The sequence below is a fragment of the Strix uralensis genome, chromosome 5, assembly GCF_047716275.1.
Source record: "Strix uralensis isolate ZFMK-TIS-50842 chromosome 5, bStrUra1, whole genome shotgun sequence".
In the NCBI taxonomy this organism is placed as follows: domain Eukaryota; kingdom Metazoa; phylum Chordata; class Aves; order Strigiformes; family Strigidae; genus Strix; species Strix uralensis.
The window spans coordinates 2,772,322-2,794,960 of NC_133976.1; the positions used below are offsets into that span (position 1 = coordinate 2,772,322).

Sequence of the window (22,639 nt, forward strand, 5' to 3'; positions counted from 1 at the left end):
CAGCACCCGGCATTTGGCCTTGTGGAAACTCCTCCAGTTGGCCTTGGCCAAACCATGCAGATAGGACTCTCCCAGCGATATCAGCTGGTAATGACGGCTGCTAGCTGATGCCTGCAAGTAGTAGTGCCTGCAAGTTGAGGCCTGTAACAATTAGTAATAAGAGAAGCATTTCATTATACCTTATATGGTCATGTTGTACCTAATTGTGTATACCTGGAAGTCTCAAAGGGGGGAAATGTTGAGAAATTTTTTTACCAAACAATGATTAACTTTGTATTTAACAAGGCCAGAGAAGATATCCTAACCTTGAGAATAGATACATCCTGGCAGAAATGCTCAAATGAGGCGGATGAGAAAGAACAGCTTGGCCAGACAACAGATTTGGGAAACATCCAATGAGAAGAAATTGTCCTCAGAAAACTCGTGACCATAAAAAAGTAAAAAGGAGTAGGGGGCTAACTTCCCAAACGACCACTGACGACCACCCGAGACCCTCACGCATGTGTAGTGTAGTTTTGCAACACCAGCATTACGTAAATGTAGCAGGTAGGCGGGAAGGCGGAGACTTCTTGGAAAATGTATGAATATTTCACGTCTTTAAGGTATATAAAGGATGAAGTTTTGTTTTAGTGTCTGCACGTTAGGTGGAGTGGTCCCCCGAGCATCCAGCGCTGCAATAAAGAATGCCTGCTTTCTAAAACTTAGTCTTAGTCTTAGAGGGTTCTTTTGAGGCCGGATTTATGGTAACAATAACCATTGCCAATAGGGTGCTACTATGTGGCAAAATTCAGGCACGCTCTTGTCTTGAACTAATGAGAAAAAAACACTGGCTGTGAAAAGTGAAACAATGATTGAAGCATCGATTCTGAGATGAGCCGTGCTCCTTTTGCTTCTGCAGGAGGTGAGTTGGGACTGAAAGGGCAGGTGTTCTGCCCTTTATAGAACCAGGCCTTCAAATATGTTTGCAAAGCTTATTTAGAGGAATTTGACGGCTTAGCTTAATTTGCCCTCCAGTTACAACAGGTACTGAAGCTTGTGCCAACAGCACCAACAGAAGCAGAATTTGGCACACCAGAACTGTACAAAAGATACATTATTTACTCATGAAATCTCATCTTACAGCAGAATGCACTGTGGACTGTTACATCCAACAGGAAAGAGTAATTTCCAGATTTTGAGAACTTGCAGACTTTGCTATAATGGTCATTGCTGATAAGGAGGAACCCAGGTACTATCAAAGCCCTTCCATGCTGAACATTTCTAAGGAACAGATGACCATCAAGGGATAACCAGGGAAAATCATACGGCACAACACACACACCGTGGCAGTGACCGAGCAAGATGATCCTCTGCAGAATAAAAACTCACAGCAGGTGTGCAATGAGCCTTTATATGTCACCTCACCTATCAAGTGTTTTCACAGCATTTTTTAAGTCTTGAGACGAGAGTCTGAAATTTAATAGTAACTGGTTCCTGAGCTCGTTAGGATTTATTTGTTTGTGAATGTCTATTGATGCTGTCCTTCATTACTCTTTGGCTATACTTTATAGCGAACAATTTGAATATTAAGTGGTAGAAGAAATATTTCTACCACAAAGGAGTATGTCCAGTCAAGGACAAACAAGATTGGACAACAGCACTGCTTTTTAACAATAGATACAGCATTTAGCATTTGGCCATAAAACCATGCAGGGTATGTGGAAAAGCACACAGCACCACGAGAAGGAAATGTTTTTAACCTAAGAAGTTGCTGCCTGTTTTTCAGATACATAATGAAATACCTGAAGTTTACCGGTTTGAGATGGATTTTCTGCTTACACAAGTCAGAAACGGGTTCAGATCAAACAAGAATCATCAGCAGTTAATAGTTTCGCATTGATCGCTACATTTTTATTTGTCATTCTGCTCTTGCGTTATCTTTTTCCTCGGTAGAAATGTAATCTCTAGTAACCACTGAAGAGAACTGATACAGAACACCAGTGTCCTGCTGCTTTGGCACTGAATGACCTTGGGCATGTCACTTCATCATCTGTATCTTTGAAGAGTTTTATGCTGGCTGGAGTGGGATGCCGGTATTCGAGGTAACGCACATTATTACAAGCGCCTGGCTTAGCTGCACAGAACTCCTGTAGACTGATTAAGACCCCTGAGTAGTAACAAATTATTCAATGCTGAGCTCTGTTTTGATGTTTTGATTACTGCCCCTGCCTGCACTAGTTTAAACTAGGGTCTGGTTTTTCTATGCCACATGGCAGTCAGCTCCTTGTACCCCGCTGACAGACACTACTCTTAAAATAAGCATATTGTTTATGTGAACATATAAATTGTTTGAGGTTATACACAGAACAACTGCTTTTTCTATTTGCAAATTGCTTGTGAGAGTTGTGAGTTAGACATGAGTTTATTTGCCAGTCGTTAATGAATTACTTTTGGACTGCAAATTTGTTATAGTCTTTTCTAACATTAATTTCTAATCCTTTTTTCATCTAGCAATGTCCTTGAAAGAGCTCTCAAATAGGTTTGACAGTCCGCAGAGAAAAGCTTCTGACATATAGATAGCTCTGGCCTGCAGCAAACAGTCTTTCATTCCCACCTATTATAGGGGAGCCATAAATTCTGGGGTACCTCAGTCCTGCTCTTTCTACAGTGAGTGAACCTTACAGACACATCAAAACGACCCAAAGCAATTCTGAGATATAATTCTGCCCATTTGTTCTTTTTCCCGCCCCTGAAATCTATGCATATGTTACAGTGTTCTGTAATTTCAAGTCATACAAAACAATCATAAAAACCCCTGGTAGAAAATAGCTGTTGTTAAAACCTTAACTCCTAAATATAAATCTTTCTGAGAGTATTTTCTCAGAACTCTCCCAACAGAGGACAAATATATTAGAAGAGCTGCTTCTGATTTGGAGATGGGCATTTCCACAACAGTTACGTCACTAACTGAATAAATACAATTTGACTCCCTAAAAACATTCCCAGTGCAGAAAAAAAGAAAATTCAATACCCTCAGTTGGTTGGTGCTCACACCGTATCAAGACAGATAGAGGCACAGTCCAGTTATTCCCTTAAAAACATACAGTAACCAGGGTGTCAGATTCATAATAGTGCCCCCTCATAGAAACTTGTTTAACATCTATAAAAACAGGCATAAACATCATGTCACGTACCTCAAGAGAACGGCTCCTATGTCCTTGATATATTTTCAAGCAATTTTTATTTGGTAGTAAAGTGGCTGTCAGCCAATGCTTCAGCAATATCTTAAGCCCCAAGGAAGGCAGATACTGCTGAAATGTTGGCTGATATACACTTTACATCCAAATAAAAATTGCTTGAAAATATATCAAGGACATGTGAGCGGTTCTGTTGATGAAACCAACATGATGTTTGCATCGATTTGGAGAAATGAAACGAGTCAGATGACACAGACTGCAATGATCCGTTGTGATCATTGTGTAAACACTTTGGGACAAATTTCCTGTAAAGGGAGTGGAAGGCATCAGTGTCACTTCGGTACAAATAGGCTCTCCTTCCTTGAGGCAAGCAGATGAACGGGCTTGGAAGGTGGAAAAAGATAAAAGTTTCCCAAATATCATGGTTATTAGTATGTTTCCAGTGTCAAGAAGTCCCAGAAGACTGGGGCTTCATTGGGCAAAACAAGCAAAGAGGCCAGATGGTAGAAGACAAAACAATGTATATTCATATAGTCCAGTTTTGTAAAGATACTTCTCACCTCATACTTATGTTAGAGAAATTCAAAGATGTGTCTGACACCACTGGCATCCAGAACGCAGTATTTTTTCTGGTATTATACACTAGAGAACACCATTTTCTGCTTTCAGATGTCTTCCCAGCACACGCCTCTGCAATTCTGGCCATCAAGCCAGGCGATGGGATCTACAGGGGGGATTTTCCTCACAGAACAGCCGGATCCAGATGCAGTTTATACTGTCGGCTGAAAAGAACATGTATCATGCGTTATTAACGTTATTCATCTCTTGAAAAGAAAATTACATGCCCAAAGGGGCTATGTTAATGGTAATTTTATGCTGCTATGATATGGAAAATGGGATGAGGCAGCCGCTCAGGCCCACAGCTCCAGCAGAAGCCTGGGGCCCTCACCCCATACGGCGCCATTACCGCGGCCTCGCTGAGGGAGGGCAGGAGCCTTAGCCCCAGCGGGACACGCAGGGCTGAAGTTGGGGGGGGATCCCGAAAGTCCCCTCAGAGCGGAGCCGAGTCCCGGGAGAGCCCCAAGGGCCCATGAGGGACGATACTTCCTGTCCTCAGAGCGGCCCCGCAGCCCGCGCACCGCCCGTGGGGAAAGGGGGGAAGAACTAAATTACCCAGCGGGCACCGCGCGGGCGCGCAGCTCCCGCCCCCGCCTCCTGGCGCTAAGCATGCTGGGACTTGGAGTCTCACCCCTCCCGAAGTTTAAACCCCAAAAAGTTTCCGCACCCTTTCCGGGTACTTCGCCGCCCGGTCGCGGGGGTGCGCGGTTTCCATGGCGACGCCCCCGCAGCCAATAAGGAGCTGGGTTCTACGCGCGGGGGGCGGGCTAGGGCGAGCGGCCGGCCAATGAGGGGCGGTGTTGTTGCGGGGCGCGCTGGCAGCGGGGACGGGGAGTCTCCTTGGGGCTGTCCCTGGCCGCGGCCTGGTGGCGCCGGGCGAAGATGGGCGGCGGCGGGAGCAGCAACCGGCGCGTCACCTTCGAGACGGACGAGAATGAGAACATCACGGTGGTGAAGGGCGTGCGGGTGAGAGCGGGGCTCCCCGGGGACTCCCCGGGACCCTCCGGGACGCTCGGGGCCTGGCTGGCCCCGGGCTCGGCCCGCCCCAGTCCCTCTCTCATTTTTCTGTCTCAACGCTGCTGGTTCCTGGCCCTGACCCTGCAGCTCCGTCCCCTCACGGTTGCTCTCCTCCGTTTCCGTCCCCTCTCCCGCAGTGACCGGGTGTTTTAGAGTGGACCGGCGAGCGCCGTGGAGCCCCGGTGCAGCGTGGAGGCGGCTGTCCTGGCAAGAAGCACGCCGTGAATAGGAAGCTGCCTCGGGGAGCCTTGCTCGCGGTCTGGTTCCCAGAGCCGGGTGGCACAAGAGTTGTAGAGGAGATGTGTAACCAGCAGAGCTTGTTTTGTCTTTCGCTGACCTCTACATAGGAGAGCTCCGCCTTTTCCCGTATCCAGCTCTCGGCCATGTGCTATATCCGGCTTCCCCAGTACTTGCAGAAGCATTCCCTTTTTTTTTTCCTATTCGTGGCATGTTATCGCCTATAATATACCAGAAGATAGTTTGTGACACAAGACACTTTGAGAAATCTTGCAGCTTAGAAGCGTTTCAATGGAAGACACTGTAGTTCATATCAGGAAGGATAATAAGTTGTCTTTTATTACTGCTCATAAGGAGGAGTGTTGCGCAGTGAACCATGGTAGTAACTGCTGCCTATTTCAGCATACGAATATTTTTCAGTTCTGGTCGTTTAATGCTCTCAGGCAAATAGGTGCGAGTAATGTAGATGTTTGCAGCGGAGTTCGTCTGCTCTGAACTGTGCTTAAATACTGGGAAGGACTGTTGGAATTTTTCTAAAGTATCCTGGATCTTGAAATACTGGGAGTAAAAACTGAAGGATGTCATGAGTAATAGCAAAATGTAGCTTCATTAAATAATAACTGTGTGAACTTAAATTGAGAGTTTTAAGGATTGGGTTAAGAAATCCTTTGCTGAAGAAATTTTAACTTGTATATTAGATGGAACTAGATGATGTTTAAGGTCTCTTCCAAGCCATTTTAGATTACAGATTTTAGCAAAGCCTTTGTAACACAGGTTTCTGCCAGTGAGACATATCGTGCTGTAGGTTTACTAAAGGATTTGCTAATTAAAATTAATTTTCATGGGCAGTCAAAACAGTAGTTTGATAGAGTTGGTGTTTGAGGAAACCAATAGGAAGTTATAAGTTGGAAAAGAAAAGCTTTCATGTTATTACTTGTTTACCATCTGTTATTTTTTTCTGTGGGCCTCAATAGATCTGAAACTGGATGTTACTCTTATTCTGTTTGATTCTGCAGAATTTGTGACAGTATTTTTAGGGGGGTGTGTGTGTCAACGTTAGAATGAACTTAGTGGTTGACAGCACTTGCTGTGACCACTTGAGTTGCACAAGTATTCTGAAGGCTTTATCAGGATTAAGTTCGTCCTGGGCCAAGTGCTCTGCACCTGCACTGACTGTCATCCAAATAACTGAGAAACGCAAAAAAGCAGATTAATTAACAAGCAATGTGTCAAAGGGTGTCGTTTCCTCTACCCTTTCCTGTATCCTATATTTTGTCATATCTGTTTCTTCTGTTCAATGAGAGTCAAAATAATCTTGTTCAGTCTGATTGTTTGCACCCAGACATGAGTGCTCACCCCACAAATAAGGGGAAATAGAGTTTATTTTGCCTTGTGGATAGAATTTTAGTGGCTGTCATATCTTATTTTGGGGCTCTATGGTCTTTTTTAAAAGTTTTACCTCATTTTTTGGGGAAAGAGATGGGTACTGGGGATAAAGGAGGAGATACAGTCTGACTCTGGATTGGGGGTTATATTTTTCAGCTCTCTGACAGTGTCATTGATCGTATGAAGGAACCTTCCTCGCCCAGTGGAAGACCACAGTCTCAGCACCGACCGGCATCTGGTGCAGGTATGCCTGTGTTTTTCTGTTTTTTGATGTGAGGAAGCAAATCAAATATGCCTTTCAGAGCATTGTACTGAGCTCATTACCATTTCACAGAGATGATTTTTTTGACATTAACTTTTTTTCTCATCTCCTTTTGAAGAAGGAAGTAGTTTGTAGGCTTTTAGAGGAGTTCAATTACTCCTTGTTTTCTTCTGGCTGACGTTAAAGTTTAAAACACAACTGTTTATTAGACTTGGTTTTCTACGGTACTATCCACTGTTAACGATATTTTAAAAAAAACCCCACAAACCAGAAAAAGCAAGTATCTATTCCAAATATGTATTGAGTTCTGAAGTGAAAATCCTTGCATACTTAATCAACAGTGAATTTTAGTATAGTGAGCTTCTATTGAAACATACTTAAGCAAACATTAAAAGAATAATACCCTATTTTCCTATCATGGAATAGTGGAAATAAGTCACAGTTTATACAGATCGATGGCTCATAATGATGGCTTTCTTAAGTTTTTATCTTTCGTTATTGAGGCCTGTTCAGATGCATCAAACAGGCTTTGTGCCAGGCAGCCTGTAGTCTAATTTAAAATATTTCAGCACAGTGAACACAGCGTAGCTACTGAAGGAGTGAAAATGAATGGCAGAGGTTGGAGCATGTGATTTGTGTTTGTCGACTATGTGAAACCTGTCAGGTTCAAGTAAGGCTCCTTATCAATGCTCCAGAAATGTTAATGATATCAGTATTCCCTAAGGGCCTTTTCCTTTCATACTTACAAAAGAACCCCACCAAAACTCAACACATTGATTAAAAACAAGACCTGTAGCAGTAGTGGGCCTTGCAGCAAGACCTGAATGAACAGAATGCAGCATCTTTTATCTGAAGCATAGAAAGTTGGTTTCCTGTTGCTGAATTGAAGGTGTCTGTGCTGTAGGTGTCTATATCCCAGCTGGGCTCCCTCTATAGTCAGCAGAAAGAAAAAGACATTTTGGGTGACAATTCATCTGGTTTATTTGAGAATTCTACTTTAGGAGGAGATGAGTTGCCCTCTAGGAGCAGCAGATGTAAGCGTCTAACCGTATCGAGCAAATCCAACACGGGGTGTTTTACAAATATGGGGGCACTCAAATGGTGCTGTTTTAGAGGTTTGTTTTTCTACGTTATAAATAGGAAGACTGGAGCATAATGAAGGCAAGGAAGATACCAGTGTTAAAAATAACTTAAACTGTCACCTGGCTTGTGAAATGTGGTTTGCCCAGTAAAATTGCTTAGAATTTAAGTAAGGTTTGAATGGAGTAGGGCTGTGGTTTCACGCATAGACTCCCAGATTGTCCATCTTTTTTTTTCCCAAATAGTAGCCTTCTCATTATGTATGTGTATTTTACTGTGGTGAAGAAATTATTCTAGGTAAAGCATTTATATGAAATAATACTTGAGCATCCTACCTCCTTTCACAGTGCTGTTTGTTCCTTAAACCTGATTTAGGGAAGTAGTCTTGTGAATAAGCATCTGTGATTTTTGGGATGTGGTGACCAGACATGAAGTCTGTAATACCTCAGTAATTCTTTGCTAATTCATGGTATGTACATATCTTGATCCTTTATTTTCTTTCTCTTTGTGTGTTGGAAGTAGTGCTTTTTTACTTATTTTTTTTTTTTTTTTAATTTATTGAAAGGCTTAATGAATCGCTTGGCCGTTACAAACTTGGAAAATGTTGTGCGTATTTTTGCTTTAAGAACTAGTGATTTAGGTGAAGTGCTTGTATTTGCCTCAGAAAGTATAATCGTTGTTATACCTCAGTTGCTAAAATGATTTGTATTTAAGAGGATTAAATTATACTTAAGTACATGTTGCTGCACCATCCGTTCCTCTTTCATTGAATGTTTTTTGACGAAGAATTACAAACCATTGAATTTCTTTGATGCTGTAAGAACAGGCAACCTACTTGTTTATTTTGTAGCTACATCTACACTTGTCAGAGTTGGCATTTGTCTGCTAGGGTGTCATTACGGGAAGGGCAGTCGCTTCAGAGCTGGTGCTCTGATCGCTTCATGTTCAACTACTCTGTGTTACTGGCTGTGGGGGCTGGATCCCAAATCTGGGAATCTTCCTTCTGTGGTGCAGCAGTGCTGGGGCTTGGTTTCTAGGGAAAACCTCTTGCATGGATAATAAGAGACCTTTCTCCAGGCAGCTTCTCCTGTCCTGTTTATGAATCTGGTGATAATGACTTGTTTTTCTGACAGAGTGGATCACTTGCTGCTTCTGAAGAGAGGGTGGTGTTTGGAGGCTGGCCCTGGCTTTTGGATTACCAGCTGGGCAACTTTCAAACTTGACAGTTTGTTAGCCTGCTTTTATATCTTTATACATTCTAGACAAATCACACTTTCCTACAAAAATAAAAAAGATGTCTAGAGGGAGAAACATTAGAGCTATTGAAAACAGCCCTTTCTTTAAGTCAAGTCTTTGATAGCTTTTGGTGGAGGAATAATGGATTAGATTACATGAAAGAATGTGTATCATGTTGCTTGCCAATATATGATGAATTTATTGACTTCAGTTTGGGGTTGGAAAATGAAATTACATACACTTACAATGAAATCTGACATCTAAATACTACATCTTAAAGCATTCTAGCTTGCTTGGATCATTTTCTGGCTTCTGAGTAATATTAAATGCACTAAAATATTTAACAAGTGTAAAATCTTTAAAGTATGTCTGTAATTCCTAAAGCAATATTGATGAAAAGTAATTTGGTCAGACGAGTACTTTTTTTTTTCTTCTGTGTATTATACCTAAAGCTTTAGTCATAACAGACAAAGGGAATGGTTTAATTCATTTTAGCTTAGTGGATATTTGAAAAGCTAATAGTCTATTATGGAGAAAACAGAAGAACAAATGCTTAAATTATCAAGGCTCTCTGCATCTCAGACAGCCATTTTTTTTCCCTTTGCAGAAACAGATTACACTGAAGACACAGAGGAAGTTTTTTATTTATTTAACTGTATTGTTACTATGCTGTCATCATGAAAACAAATCAGTAAAGGACCCATGTCATGAAGTACAGTGTATTGTGTAGCTGTGTAATAAAGTGAGCACTGCTAATGCCTCCTCAGAAATTGGGTTAGACCTTGCATGTTTCCAGTGGAGAAAAAAATATTTCTTCTCTTTGTTCATTTGTGTGGAATGATGCCTTTTGACGTGTACTCTGTTGTGTTGGTGTCTGTGTCTTTTGGTGGAGTTTCAGTGGCCCAGGGTATCTTGGCTGAGTTGGAAACATATAAGGAAGTATTGTTGAGATGCACAGGAATGAGTTTTTGAAGAGTTAGGTTCTAGTTAGAGATGCAGCTAGGATTTAACTGAACTTCAGGAGAGCAAACTTCAGCTTGTGAAGAGAGCTAGTTGGTAGGATCCCATAGGAGACAGCTCTGAGGGATAAGCTCAGGAAAGCTGTGAGGTCCTTAAGGACAACCTTTTCCTACTGCAACAACGGTCCATTCAAGTACTCAAGAAAATTAATAGATATATTGGGTGGCTGGTCTGGTTAAACAGGGAGCTCATGATAGAGCTTCAGTGTCAAAATGAGGCCAGCAGGAGGTGGAAGACTACAAAATGAGTGGGTTTGTGGATGAGAGGAGGGCAGTAGGTGTCCTTTACCTCAGCTTCACCAAGGTGTTTAACACTCTCCAAGTATTCTCGTATCCAAGTTAGGTTGTTGCAGTAACCCAACTGAATGACAAGTTGGGTTAAAAAAACTGGTTGGATGGTCAGGGTCAGAGGGTTGTGGTTAATGGGTCATACTCTACCTGGAGGCTGGTATCAAGAGAATACCATCAAGAGAAGTGTGGCCAGCAGGTTGAGGGAGGGGATTATCATGCTCTGCTCTTGGGAGACCCCCCTGCAGTGCTGGGTCCAGCTCTGGGGGCACCAACATCAGAAGGACACGGACCTGCTCGAGCGGGGCCAGAGGAGGCCACGAAGATACTCGGGGGGCTGGAGCACCCCCCTGTGAGGACAGGCTGAGAGAGTTGGGGGGTTCAGCTGGAGAAGAGAAGGCTCCGGGGAGACCTTAGACCGGCCTCCCAGGACTGAAAGGGGCTACAGGAAAGGGGGGAGGGACTCTTGATCGGGGGGGTAGGGATAGGATGAGGAGGAACAGGTTTAAACTAAGAGAGGGGAGATTTAGATTAGATCTAAAGGAGAAATTGTTCCCTGTGAGGGTGGTGAGGCCCTGGCACAGGTTGCCCAGAGAAGCTGTGGCTGCTCCCTCCCTGGAAGGGTTCAAGGCCAGGTTGGACGGGGCTTTGGGCAACCTGGGCTAGTGGAAGGTGTCCCTGCCTGTGGCAGGGGGGTTGGAACTGAATGATCTTTAAGGTCCCTTCCAATCGAAACCATCCTGTGTTTCTATGATCATGAGAGGTTCTGCAGGAGTTTGTCCTGTTTAACACCTTTATCAATGTCCTGGAGGAGGAGGTGGAGTACAGGCTCTTCAGTGCAGATGACCACAAATTGGGGGGATGCTGTCTACATTTTTGAGGTGGGGGCTGCTATCCAGAGGGACCTAGGCTGACTGGAGGAATGACCCAACAGGAACCTCATGAAATTCAACAAGGACAAGTGCAGAGTCCTGCAGCAGGAAAGGAGCAATGTCTTCCCACAGTGCAGGCTGGGGAGTAACTGCTGAAAAGGAGCTGGAACTAGTTCAGCAAAAGCCGGGGGTGGTGTGCCTTCCCTTGAGGAGAGGCTGGGGAAACTTGACTTTTTCAAAGTTGGGCAGAGAAGGTTTTGAGGAAGCCAACCTGAATGATTCTGTTTTCCTGTGATTTGGCGGTAGGGTGTGAAAATAAGTTTGCTAAGTGCAACAGGGCATTTTGAATCCTTATAACGTGAGAAGGGACCATTGTGACCACCTGGCCTGGTCTCTTGCAATGTGCAGCCCGAGAGAACATGAGAACTTCTGTACCAGTCATAGCCCTTGCTCCTTGTCTGGCTTTTAGGAAGATTGTTTTACAAAAAAATTTATTTTATTTGAAGAAACGCAGCATGTGCGGATGGTACTAGTAATTATGGATAGTCAGATGCTGCACGAAAAGAAGTAAAACTGGAATACTTCACAATAAATGTTGTGGGAGGCTTTGCGTTGTAGCTTGTATATTTGAACTGGTTTGTATTTTCAGTGTTTATGAGTATGTGGAGTTTGGCTAAATTTATGCCAGTTAAGCAAGAATCCTCTGCAAATAATTCCTATTAATTCTGTGCCCTGTAGTGTATTAATTGTTTTTGTCTACCTCTGTTGCAACAACACTTTTTCTCTGTGTAAACTGAAAGATGAAGTAAACTGACATTTCCGTGATGTTATTTTGTAGATTTCCTCTTACTTTTAGAAAAGGAAAAAAATCAGAGTTTTAGCAATTCCTGGGTTGATTCCCTGCTTCACTTTGCTGTGAGACACCTACAAATCTCAGGCAGTTTCTTTCAGCTGCTGACATGGATTTGCAACCTTTCTGCCTGTAGCAGCAACCAGGAGGGCTTGGTCTCTCCATTTGGCAGTGTCTGTTTGCCCTCCTCTAGGTACAGCTCTGGGTACTCTTTAGAAGGAGGTTTTAAACTTAAATGGTACTGAAAGCCTCTGTGAAGTAAATGAAGTAGGAATCCCCAGTCAACAAAGTGGTGAGTGGACCACTGGTAGCCTGGAATGCCCTGATTTGTGTCTTATAGAATAATGCTGGGTTTGTTTTTTAATAGTATATTTGTGGTTTTGTTTTGCTTTCTCTCTGACCTCTGGGAGGAAAAAAAAAGTTTTTCAAAGGGAAGCAGAGATATTTGTGAGGAATACTGATGACTTGTGATAGGCTTTTGGTCTGAAAATCTTGGAAGCCTCTAATGTAGCTGTCACGGCAAGAATACATTCCAAAGAATATTTGGCAGTTTTGTTGAGTAGAGTTCATCCTACTGCTCTTGATGAAGGAAGTAGATACATGGTGTAATACATTGACTTGTAGAGGAAGGGCAGCTTCATCAGAAGCTTCTGACACCCAGGCAGTAGCTTGCTCGGGTATGTATTTTTTGATGCGTGATCTAAATTTCAGCAAGCCGTCTTGGGTGTTCTTGCATACGTGATGCTGCAGTGCTCACTCCTGCTTTCATGTGGCTTGCTGTATTGCCACTTAGTTGTCACTGAGTTTCTCGGAGGTAACTTTATTTTCAGTGATGTATATTGATATTCTTTGGGTTAAAGGTTCACTATTGATGGAAGTATTTTATTATCAAAAGGTGAAATGTCTTGTAACTCACTAGACTGCTTAAGATGCCAAACTTTTAATGCTGTCACTGTAACAGCAAATCTTTAGTTGTGCCTGACATTCATGTCACTGGATTGCAGGAGTATAGGGAAGCTAGAATTACGCCTCGAAGATGAAGCAAGTAGTGCATAAATTAAAGTTTTTACTGTCTGTGTGACATGCAAGGTGTTCTGTGAACGCTTTCAGGTGGCTGGGTATGTCCTTGTAAAATGGTACCGAAATTAGAAGGAAAAAGTAGCAAATAATGCAACCTGTACATCTGTTTGTTTTTTTTTTTCTTATAGTTCACAGCAATTTGGAGTTCAGGGCTGTGGAAGGGATTAGTTCACTCCGTGTCCTCAAAGTACAGTATTAACCTCATGAAAAAGATGGTGTGTAATTAATGGAGGGTTGGGTAGACATGATGAGAATATTAGTAAGCAGAAAGCCCTAATTTAATTATTTAAGAGACTTGGATTGTTGAATATGGAAAAGGTACATAATTGTATAAGGGGAACATTTAGAACCTTACGAATGCTCATCTCACTTATGAACAGAAATTTTTTAAGCTGTGAATGAAGAAGCCTGGATGTGCCTGGGGTGCTATCTTGTACTATATTCCCAATGTTTGTCCAATTCAAAAGTAGTATTTTGATTCTTCACTGAAATACTGTCTTTATGTGATCAAGACTGTGCCTTTGGGCTGCCCACTTTAATTATATTTTGCGCTCTGATACATCCTGTGGAACGCAGAGATTTTAAACAGCTGTCCAAAGGTAGAACAAGAAGGAATGGCTAAAGGTGTTGGAAATTCTCATGTACATGTCATGTATTTAAGCTCATAGTCTGATGTTACAACTAACCTCATCTAACGGTCTCACGTCAGATCATCTGTCCCTGTAATAAATTGGTGTCCAGTGATTTGAACCATCTAGAAAAAACCCTACGAGAAGAGTTTTGTACCGGCTTCTCTCCCGTTGTTGAACCTTGTGTATTCAGAGAAGGGAAGCAGGAGCACACACAGGAACAATACTGTCCCTTTTCCTTTTTGATGATGACCATCTTTTGGAACAGCTTTGCAGATTGCATCGAACTTAAGTTTTTCTTTCCGGAATCAGCTGTTTAAGCTGTCAAAGTGCTAGTACTGGTGGAAGGGAGTAAACCCCATCCTGCAGTTAATGGAGCTGGAAGGCACAGGTGTGGCTCAAGCAGTCTGGACTATATCTTCAGGAGGAGAGTGTTGTGAGGTGAAACAATCCTGAAGCTTTTGTAGGCTAGAATTATTTTTTTTCACCTAATACTGAAATAATATTTTACGTTGTTCAAGGTAGGGTTAACCTTTTTTTTTTGTCTCCTAAACAAAAGAGAACTTTTACAGGTGAATTAGTAACAACAATTTAAAACAGCCAGCCTCCTGAAGTACCTTTTTTACATGTCAGCATAGTAGTGGACTGTGTGAAATACATACACTTAAATATGCTCCAAGAAATGACATTTGTGTTAATGTTAACGCAGAGTTTGACATTATATAAATTTGTTTTAAGTTTGATTGTGCAGTTGGAAGGGCAGGCCAAATGTAGAGGAGGTCTCTCCCTCTCTCCTTCTGTTTTTTTCTTTCACTGTAGTGAAATGATCATGTTCAAGTTTGTATGAAAGAAGTGGTCCATGTGTGGGAGGCATTTAAGGCTAGAATTGCAGTAATTGATTCCCATCCCCCCTCTCTCCTTCTGCTCCCGCTATGGCTTTATTTGTAATTATTCAGTGTTGTAAAGGGAACTAAAGAAACAAATTCTGAGGCTTGCAAGGGTTCTGCAAATGGAGGAATTAGGTTTTTGAGAGCTTGTGGGATTGAGTTGTGTGGGTTTTCCTTCTTTTATTTTTCCCCTACATGAGGGTCAGGGAGCAAGCCAATACATCCTATGAATATTGTCAAAAACTAGGGGGACGTTTGGTTGATTGATTTATTTAGGGATTCTTGTTTTACAACTGCCAGAGAACTTTTGATATTCCAAATGAAATTTAAAGAAAAGAGGACTCTGTGTCAGGTCCTGTCCTACTCCTATGGATAAGTAACTAATCTCAGGCCGAGGTAGATTCATTGCGATGACAAGTCAGCTTCTTTTATAGTTTTTTTTTTTTTTTTTCTTTTACAGATGGTTTTCTGTGTGTGTGGCTTTTTGCAGATAGTCGGAATTTATCTTTCAATGGGCATTCATTTAGAAGTGTCATTTTTGTTTCTATATGTTCTTAGAAACAGGTAATTCTTATGTACCACATACTGTGTGCTTTTTGGTCTCTAGTGGATTTGTTGAAATTAAATTTCATGCTATTCTGCTTAAGGCTGCATGTGCTCTATTAGGGTTTACTGAGTGCAGACATTTGCTCTAAAAATCTTTTGGAGTAGTTGTGTGGTACATATATAAAGCAATTTTTGTCATAGCTGGTATAGCCGGCATATCCAAAGTATTTGCTAGTATTTTTTAGAAATGGCTTGTGAGTTAAAAATTAGTCACCTGCTTTTTGATGTGAAAGCACAAGATTGTGCATGCTAAAACATAATCTTCCAGTACTTAGCAGAAAATCATGTTGAAAAACAACTGTTAGTGGCTGACATGTGATTCTTGTATTAATTTCTAGTGCTGCAATAAGCTTAATTAAGAAAGCTAGGGAAACTGTCACTAAAAACACAGAGCAAAAATTTAACCTGGGAAGAAGAGACTGTGCACAGTTCATGGAGCGCTTTGCAAAACACCATGAGTAATGAGTTTTAAGGACTAAATGTTTCTGCGTTTATGCATGGGATTGGTGCCATTGCCTTTTACTAGTTCCCAGTACTTAATTGTTTGTAGTTAAATCTTGGTAAAGTTTTAGACCTTGGGGCATAGACAGTCAGAGCCTAGTCTTAGGCAGAACTTATTCTGAAAATTCAGCCAGAGTTTACCAATTGTTTATGAGGCAGATTCCTGGAAAGACACTGTGGGGTGCTTTGATGGGTTTTTCTGGGTTTTGGTGGGTTTTTTTCATGTTAGAATTAAATAAAAATCTATCTGGTAACATGCTCCCCCCCCCCCCCCCCCCCCCCCCCCCCCCTTTTTTTTTTCCCTTTTAGTTTTTTCTTCAGTTTAGTTACATTATCCATTAGAAATCAGAATGACACAGAAGAAGATTGTTTGGGACAGATTTGTTGTGGTCCGTATTAGAAATCTCCCATGTATGTTCTCACAGAAATCAGAGTTCATATGTGCTCCAGTTCTTGGTTCATATTGAGAGTTAAATGTGCTGAAGATTGCCAGTGGTAGTCATTGAACTATTTAATATTTCCTCTGAAATTTCAGCCTTTGTCTTCTCTAGTCCGTGCTGTGTCTGGGCACCAGAATAAAATCCAGCTATTTTTCTTTTGTCCTTCAGAGGCCTTCCTGGGATTATAGGTCAAAAAGTGCAGATATCTGTCTAAGGTAAAAGAGTATCTAATTTAGAGGATTGCTGGAACAAAAGTCATTTGAAGCAGTTTGAATGATTTTGTTACCTTAAAGAATAAAATCAAAAATATTGATAACTTTAATGAAATAAAACCAATGACTAAATTGAAACTGTTTGCTTTCACCAGTATTAGTCTTGGTAGCACTATGCAAGGAAATTGTCCTTCTGCTATATAGCATCCTCTCTGGTTTTATCGTAAACTATATTCTTATCCAAATTATCCCTCCACTAACTACAACAGTCAATAAAATGAAAAGGGACTGCTGTAAGGGGAAAACGTATTAAAATATTTCTAAACCAAGACTCCAATGAACTGGTAAGAGATAGCTGTGCAGGACAAGGAGACCTCCAAGTACTAAAACCTTGTGGTTTTAATAGTAAATGCTAGTTTTCTTCCCACTGCAATTTATTTACAGGTTAGAGAATCTTCAGTGTGATAGTAAAGAATACTTGAAATGTGTGGTTTATCCCATTAAGATGAAAAGTTTTGTTTTATTCTTTCATCTTCAGGCTGCAGCAAAGTGTTACTAAAACCCTCCCTCACTTGTCAGATCAGGCAGGTTAAGTATGTTGTATATACTTAACAAGGCTGCTGCTGCTTGAAAGCTTTGTACTAGTTTTTTAGTTAAACAGGAGGTAACCTCTTAGAGACTGTTTTTCTTCTACCTCAAGGGAATGCAGTTTCAGCTACTGCTACAATCTTTTTTCCCAGACTGGTCTGTATGTGTACTGAACTCCTTGATTTTCAGTGACCATGTTGAGATAGATTACTCAAGTTTTGGGGAACACCAGACTGAAAATTGCAGTTTTTGGATATTACTACCTGTTTTTTGAAATCTAAATTTAAAAAACGGAGAAAGGACATTCTTTCTTCCCTTTGCTTACAAGGTTTGTTGTGTACCTCTGACAATGCCTCCTGAAGCCAGTTTATCTAATTCTCATTTTTAGCTTCATTAACCATGTTTGATTTCACCTAATGTTAATAGTCTGAAAAATAAGCATCTAATCTAAGCTAGTCATCTGGGCTAGGGGGGAGATACGGTGGTTCTTCCCATCCTGTGAAAGGCTTCTCTTTCTTATTGATCTCTGGTTGAGATGAATGGTTCATCCAAGATGCTAGACTTTCTTTTCCTTTCCCCCCGTTTTTTTTCCCCCTTTTTTTTTTTTTTTTTTTTTTTTTTTGTGAGAAGGAGACAGTTTATCATAAGAGAAAGGACTCGGTTATCCCTGATGTTATTTGGTGACACTTTTCAATGGGGGAGTTGTCAGAGTATTATGAAATTTAAGGAGAAAAAGTAGTATATGCAGAAATTGGTAGAAAGAGTTAATAAAGGCAATGATTATATAGAAGAGTGACTTCAGTGCTAATCAGAAACCTAAGGAAACTGTAACTTTTGGAGAAGGAGCACTGGGTGCATCACTTCATCAACTAAATTTCAACTGTGGACCAATCTTTGTTTCTGTGCCTGTCTATCTGTCAAAGAGATTGCTGAACATACTGACTCCTTTTAGTCTGCTCTGTCGTTTGCAGAGGAGAGAATGTTTTACTCAAAGAAAAAAGTGAGCCTCATATATTTCCGAATTAACTGGAAGCATCTTTGCTGACAGTCAGATTACTCTTTTTCCTTAGGATTTTCATATTTGACCTCCTGCCTGCTGGAACAGCCTTGTTCTTTTTCCCTAAACTTGTTATTAAATTCCTGAATTCACTTTCTAGTATTTGAGATGCTACTAGCTCTTGCATTTGCTCATTCATGCTGGGTTAACATGCTACTTGGGGACTACTCAAGGCAGTTTATTCCTAGAATGGAGTTGCATCTGCTTGGTTTTGGCAATACTGCTACTCACTACATTGTTCTGCAGTATCTTGTTTTTCTTGCTGCTAACAACTTACAAGACTAAAAAGCTATCAGTTGTGGAGATGGTGTAAGTATTATGTCAGTTTAGAGATCAGTCATTTGAAAAAGTTGTTTTTGTTAGCAGATCTCATTACCCGTTATTAAAAATGTCGGTGTTATTGTTGTTGTGAGCATTTTAAACGTTTTGGCAATTGTCCTTTCTTTTTACATAATTTCTGCATAATGAAAGTAGTCATAAACATCATCGTTTCATGTTGTTTACAACCAGTTTTCAGTTATTATTACAAGCAGTAATACAGTGCTAAATACTGGGCTGAAAATACTTCGGTTACCACATGTCAAAGTTGACAACACTGTAGCTGTCTGATGACAATTAAATAGGAAGTTTGGAGGAAGACTTGTTACAGTGCTTTGTAAGTCACCTCCACTTTCCTCAGCAGAAACATATCCTTGCCTCTGTGCAAGGAGTGCAGGTGCCCTCGATACTTCTGTGGTGCGTGTATTTGGAATGTGTACATTAGCTATTTCTAATCTGACTTCTTGTGTCCTACCATTAATATTACATGAAATAAGTGTTCTGTCACGTTGTTACTAAAGCTTCACTTTCAGATTATTCTCTAAGATAAACATGCTGCTATATGGGATGTAAGAAACTAGAAATACTATCCTTAAGACATAAGGAAATACTTACAGATTCTCCTGCACTTCCCTATTCTAAGTCAGTGCTTCTCATTTACAGGACCTTGTTACAAATGCTGTTTAAATTATTTTCCTTGTATCCTTCTCGAGTCAGCAGTGATGAGACTGAATGTGCTGTATTTTGCATCTGAGCTGAATAAACAAATTGTGGAATTACTGTTTTCTCTGCACTGATACAAAACATCCATGTATCAGCCTGTTGTTATAACTTGAATGAATGAACAGGAGATTAGATTTGAGCGCACCACAACAGCTGTTAAAGATCCACTTATTTATCACTGCCGGCTTCTTTGTACTTAATTTTAGGTGAAGTGATTGCTTTCAAACTTTGTGCAGTTTCAGTCCCCGTGTCATTGATAAATAAAATTATGACTTGATATGGAGATGGTTACACTTTTTTTTTTGCTGAATATTCAGCTTCTACTGGAAAATTTTTACTCCCTTTAAAATTTAGTGCTAAGTTGTTAGATTGCTTTAAATGTACAATATAGAAGTTTGGCATCTTGATTTATCTTCTCATGCAACTCGAACTGCTGAGAAACCTGGTTAATGGGATCAGCAGATGTATTGATGAGTGTTACCTTTGGGTGAAACACTTTTTTTCTTTTCTTTCATTAACCTTTACCTGGAAAGACACACTTTCACAGCTTGTTTTTTTTCACAGTATCATTGCATTATGGCCTCTTATATAATTTGTTTTTATCTTCTCTCTTTCCCAGAATAACTTTCAAAGTTATTAACAGGTTTTATCCAAACTAGTCAGAGAGGTAGATTTCTCAAGCATAATTAATTTATTTACATGTTTTCTGAAAACTTGCAAATGGATTGGTGGCAGTGGTACTACTGCAGTGTTTCCTGGTATAATTGTTGACCAGCGTTATACCTCATAGATTATCTTTGTACTGTTGAACTGATTTGCAAAGTGAAAATAACTACTGATGTATCCTGCAATGCAAGTTGCAACTTAATTTGACTATTAAAACTTCTGTTACAGGCCTAGAAATTTCCTCAAAAGGATGTATTCAGGATAGATGGGGGAAGCTTGTTACCGGGTGTGGATCTGCTGCAGAATGGTTTTTACAGAGGTCTCTCTTACCATTCCTCTTCATCATTATTGTCCATGTTTTTTTTTCCATCATTAATGTCTTTTCTTAGTTTAATTGTAGATTTGTCTTGCTGAATCCAGTATTGTTCCTCTTCCACCTTATCAGTGCTTTGAATTTTCTGCACTCATCATTCCATCCTCCTTCTTACTGGATTTCTTCACCAATCCCTTCCCTTTGAAAGGACTGATCTCCTCAGCCAGGAAGGGAATGGTACTTCTTGCTGTGTTGACCTGCACGTAACCCTGTTTGGAAAAAAAAATCAGAGCATTACTGGTGAGAAAGGAAACATGGTTTGATGATAGGGTTGAGCTTGGGGGAGCTAACACTATGTAGAGACCTGCAGCAAGAGCTTCTGTAGCAGTACCTGATCCATATAGAATCATTTAAGTTGGAAAAGACCCTTAAGATCATCGAGTCCAACTAGAAAAGCAGACCCAGGAGAAAGCGGGAGAGTCGCAAGGCTGCAGAAAAGCCTCAACGCTGGTGGGCCTGGGGGATTTGGGAGAGCTTGGGTCAGTATGAAAGGGAGCGATGCTTTGGGGCAATGCATGAAAATAAGCCAGAACAAGGTTTTGGAAGGCCCTGGAGCTGGTGGTTGTGCTGCTGTTCTTGAGATGCTTTCTGATCTTTGGCTGTCATGTGGATTTGAAATTTAGCAGCTGAAGTGGAGGAACTGGGTGCAGAAAGTCTTTGAGAACAGCAGTGGGATAGGACAAACAAGCAGTTGCTTCCCTCTTTAGTAAAATTCAAAAATAACTTCTTAAATTTGATGTGTCTCATGATAGCTTTAAGTATCAGTAGTTGCAAATTGGTGGGGGATACAGGTTTTGGTGTGCGGTGATACAGAATGGTCATTTGGAACCACAGTTTTACAGCATTACCTCCTGTGTGACCCTGCAGGAGGCTGGGAGATGCGGGAATTACGCCCTACGATAGGACGGGGGGCAAAACTCTCCTGCAATATGTTCTGCTACTGATGGGTCAATACAGGTGTGCAGCTGGGCAGTCACCATGCATGTAACTCTGGGCTAGTCATAAAATTCACCTTCCTTGTTTAAATACTACCATGACATGAGAGGAGGTAGGGTTATTGTGTATATAAGAGGGATAGAACCTAAATCCATAAGAAGCCAGGTTATCATTAATTTACTTGCTGATGGGAAGGAAGATACTGTTGGTTTTTAATTTCAGAAAGCAGGGAGAGAATTTTCATTGGCATTTGTGAGTATGCAGCTGGCTTTGGAAATAGTGTAAGCAGTAGTGAAGGGGTTGAATGTCAGAAGGCTGATGAAGCATCATCATCATGAAGCTGTATCCTCCAGCAAATACCAGTCTTTGGTTATCTTGATGTTTATTTGCCTTACTTGCTTTCTCCTGATTGATTGCTCAGATTGGTTTGCTGCGAAAGGATGGGCTCTATCATAGGGCATGATAAGATCATTTCAAGTTACCAAGGCCTGAGTATGAATGGAACACAAAATTTCAGTTTAGGTTGAAAACTTAGGTGAATAGAAATTTATATTTTACAAACATTTATTTGTAAAAAAGAAAAAAAAAAAAAGAACTGAGCTAAAACCTCAGCTACTTTGAGCTTTTCCCAGCAATGGAACAGTATGTGAAAATATCCTCAAGAGAGGGCTTTCTGATTCAGAGCGATGAGTGGCTTTGTGAATCTTCTTATTTCTGTCCAAAACGACTGCAATCCAGAGCTGTAATTGGGTAAAATTGACTTTTCAGTGCCACTGATAGTGTGCAATCACAGCTGGAGAATCCTCTTTAAAGATGATGGCAGTAGATGAACTGAACATCAAAATTTGCTATTTATGTAGCCTTGACAGTGCAGAGAGTCCCATTTGGGAGTGCTGGTCTGTGCAATAAGCAGTTAGTAATTCTTTGCAATTAGTGGAGACTTCTAAATGTAAAACTAAAGAGATGTTTTAGTTTATAAACCTTTTTACATAGCAGTTATGTGTAGAAATACATGATTATTGCACTGTCATCTATGGTGGTAGAAGATGTCCATGGAAATACGTGTGGTGAAAGAATTCAGAAATGATTTTGTCTGAGAAAATAAAAGGGATACCAGTAAATTTCCCCATACTGTCAGATAAAATAACTTTACAATGAACTTATGAACCATAAAGATCAGAAACGGGACAACTTAAATTGTCCTGAAAGAACACTACATGCTTAATCCTGTTGAAAGCAGAATCATAAAATCCTTCCAGTCATCGCTTACAATATGATTATTTTTTAAAATGTTGAATTACAGAATCCTGATGCTTTTATCCTTTGTATTCAGCAAGAACAGCCTTACAGGGTATGTGTAGTAGGAATTACTACACAGACAGCTGAAATAACAAGTCTCTCAACAGTTGTTTTCAGTCTAAGGTGTTCTCACAGTGATAGTCTTGTAAAGGTGTGTGATACTTCTGTTTGATATTTTTTTAATTATTATTTAAAATAAACAGGACCACAAAATGACTGATGGCTAAATAGCTGCTGAAATAAGTTATTTCATATATATGCACTTATATTACGGAGGTGGGTG

General features: G+C 40.7%; 1 protein-coding gene across 2 annotated transcripts in view; it reads left to right on the forward strand.

Moving 5' to 3' along the window:
* Positions 1–4,588: 4,588 nt before the first annotated feature.
* The window catches only part of CHCHD3 (coiled-coil-helix-coiled-coil-helix domain containing 3), a 163,863-nt gene continuing 145,812 nt past the window's right edge, over positions 4,589–22,639 (forward strand). For both annotated transcript variants that reach the window (XM_074869682.1, XM_074869683.1), the window contains exons 1-2: positions 4,589–4,760; positions 6,591–6,678. In XM_074869682.1, the coding sequence (XP_074725783.1) occupies positions 4,677–4,760; positions 6,591–6,678 (172 nt within the window). In that variant the 5' untranslated portion in view covers positions 4,589–4,676. The remainder of the gene's footprint in view (positions 4,761–6,590; positions 6,679–22,639) is intronic.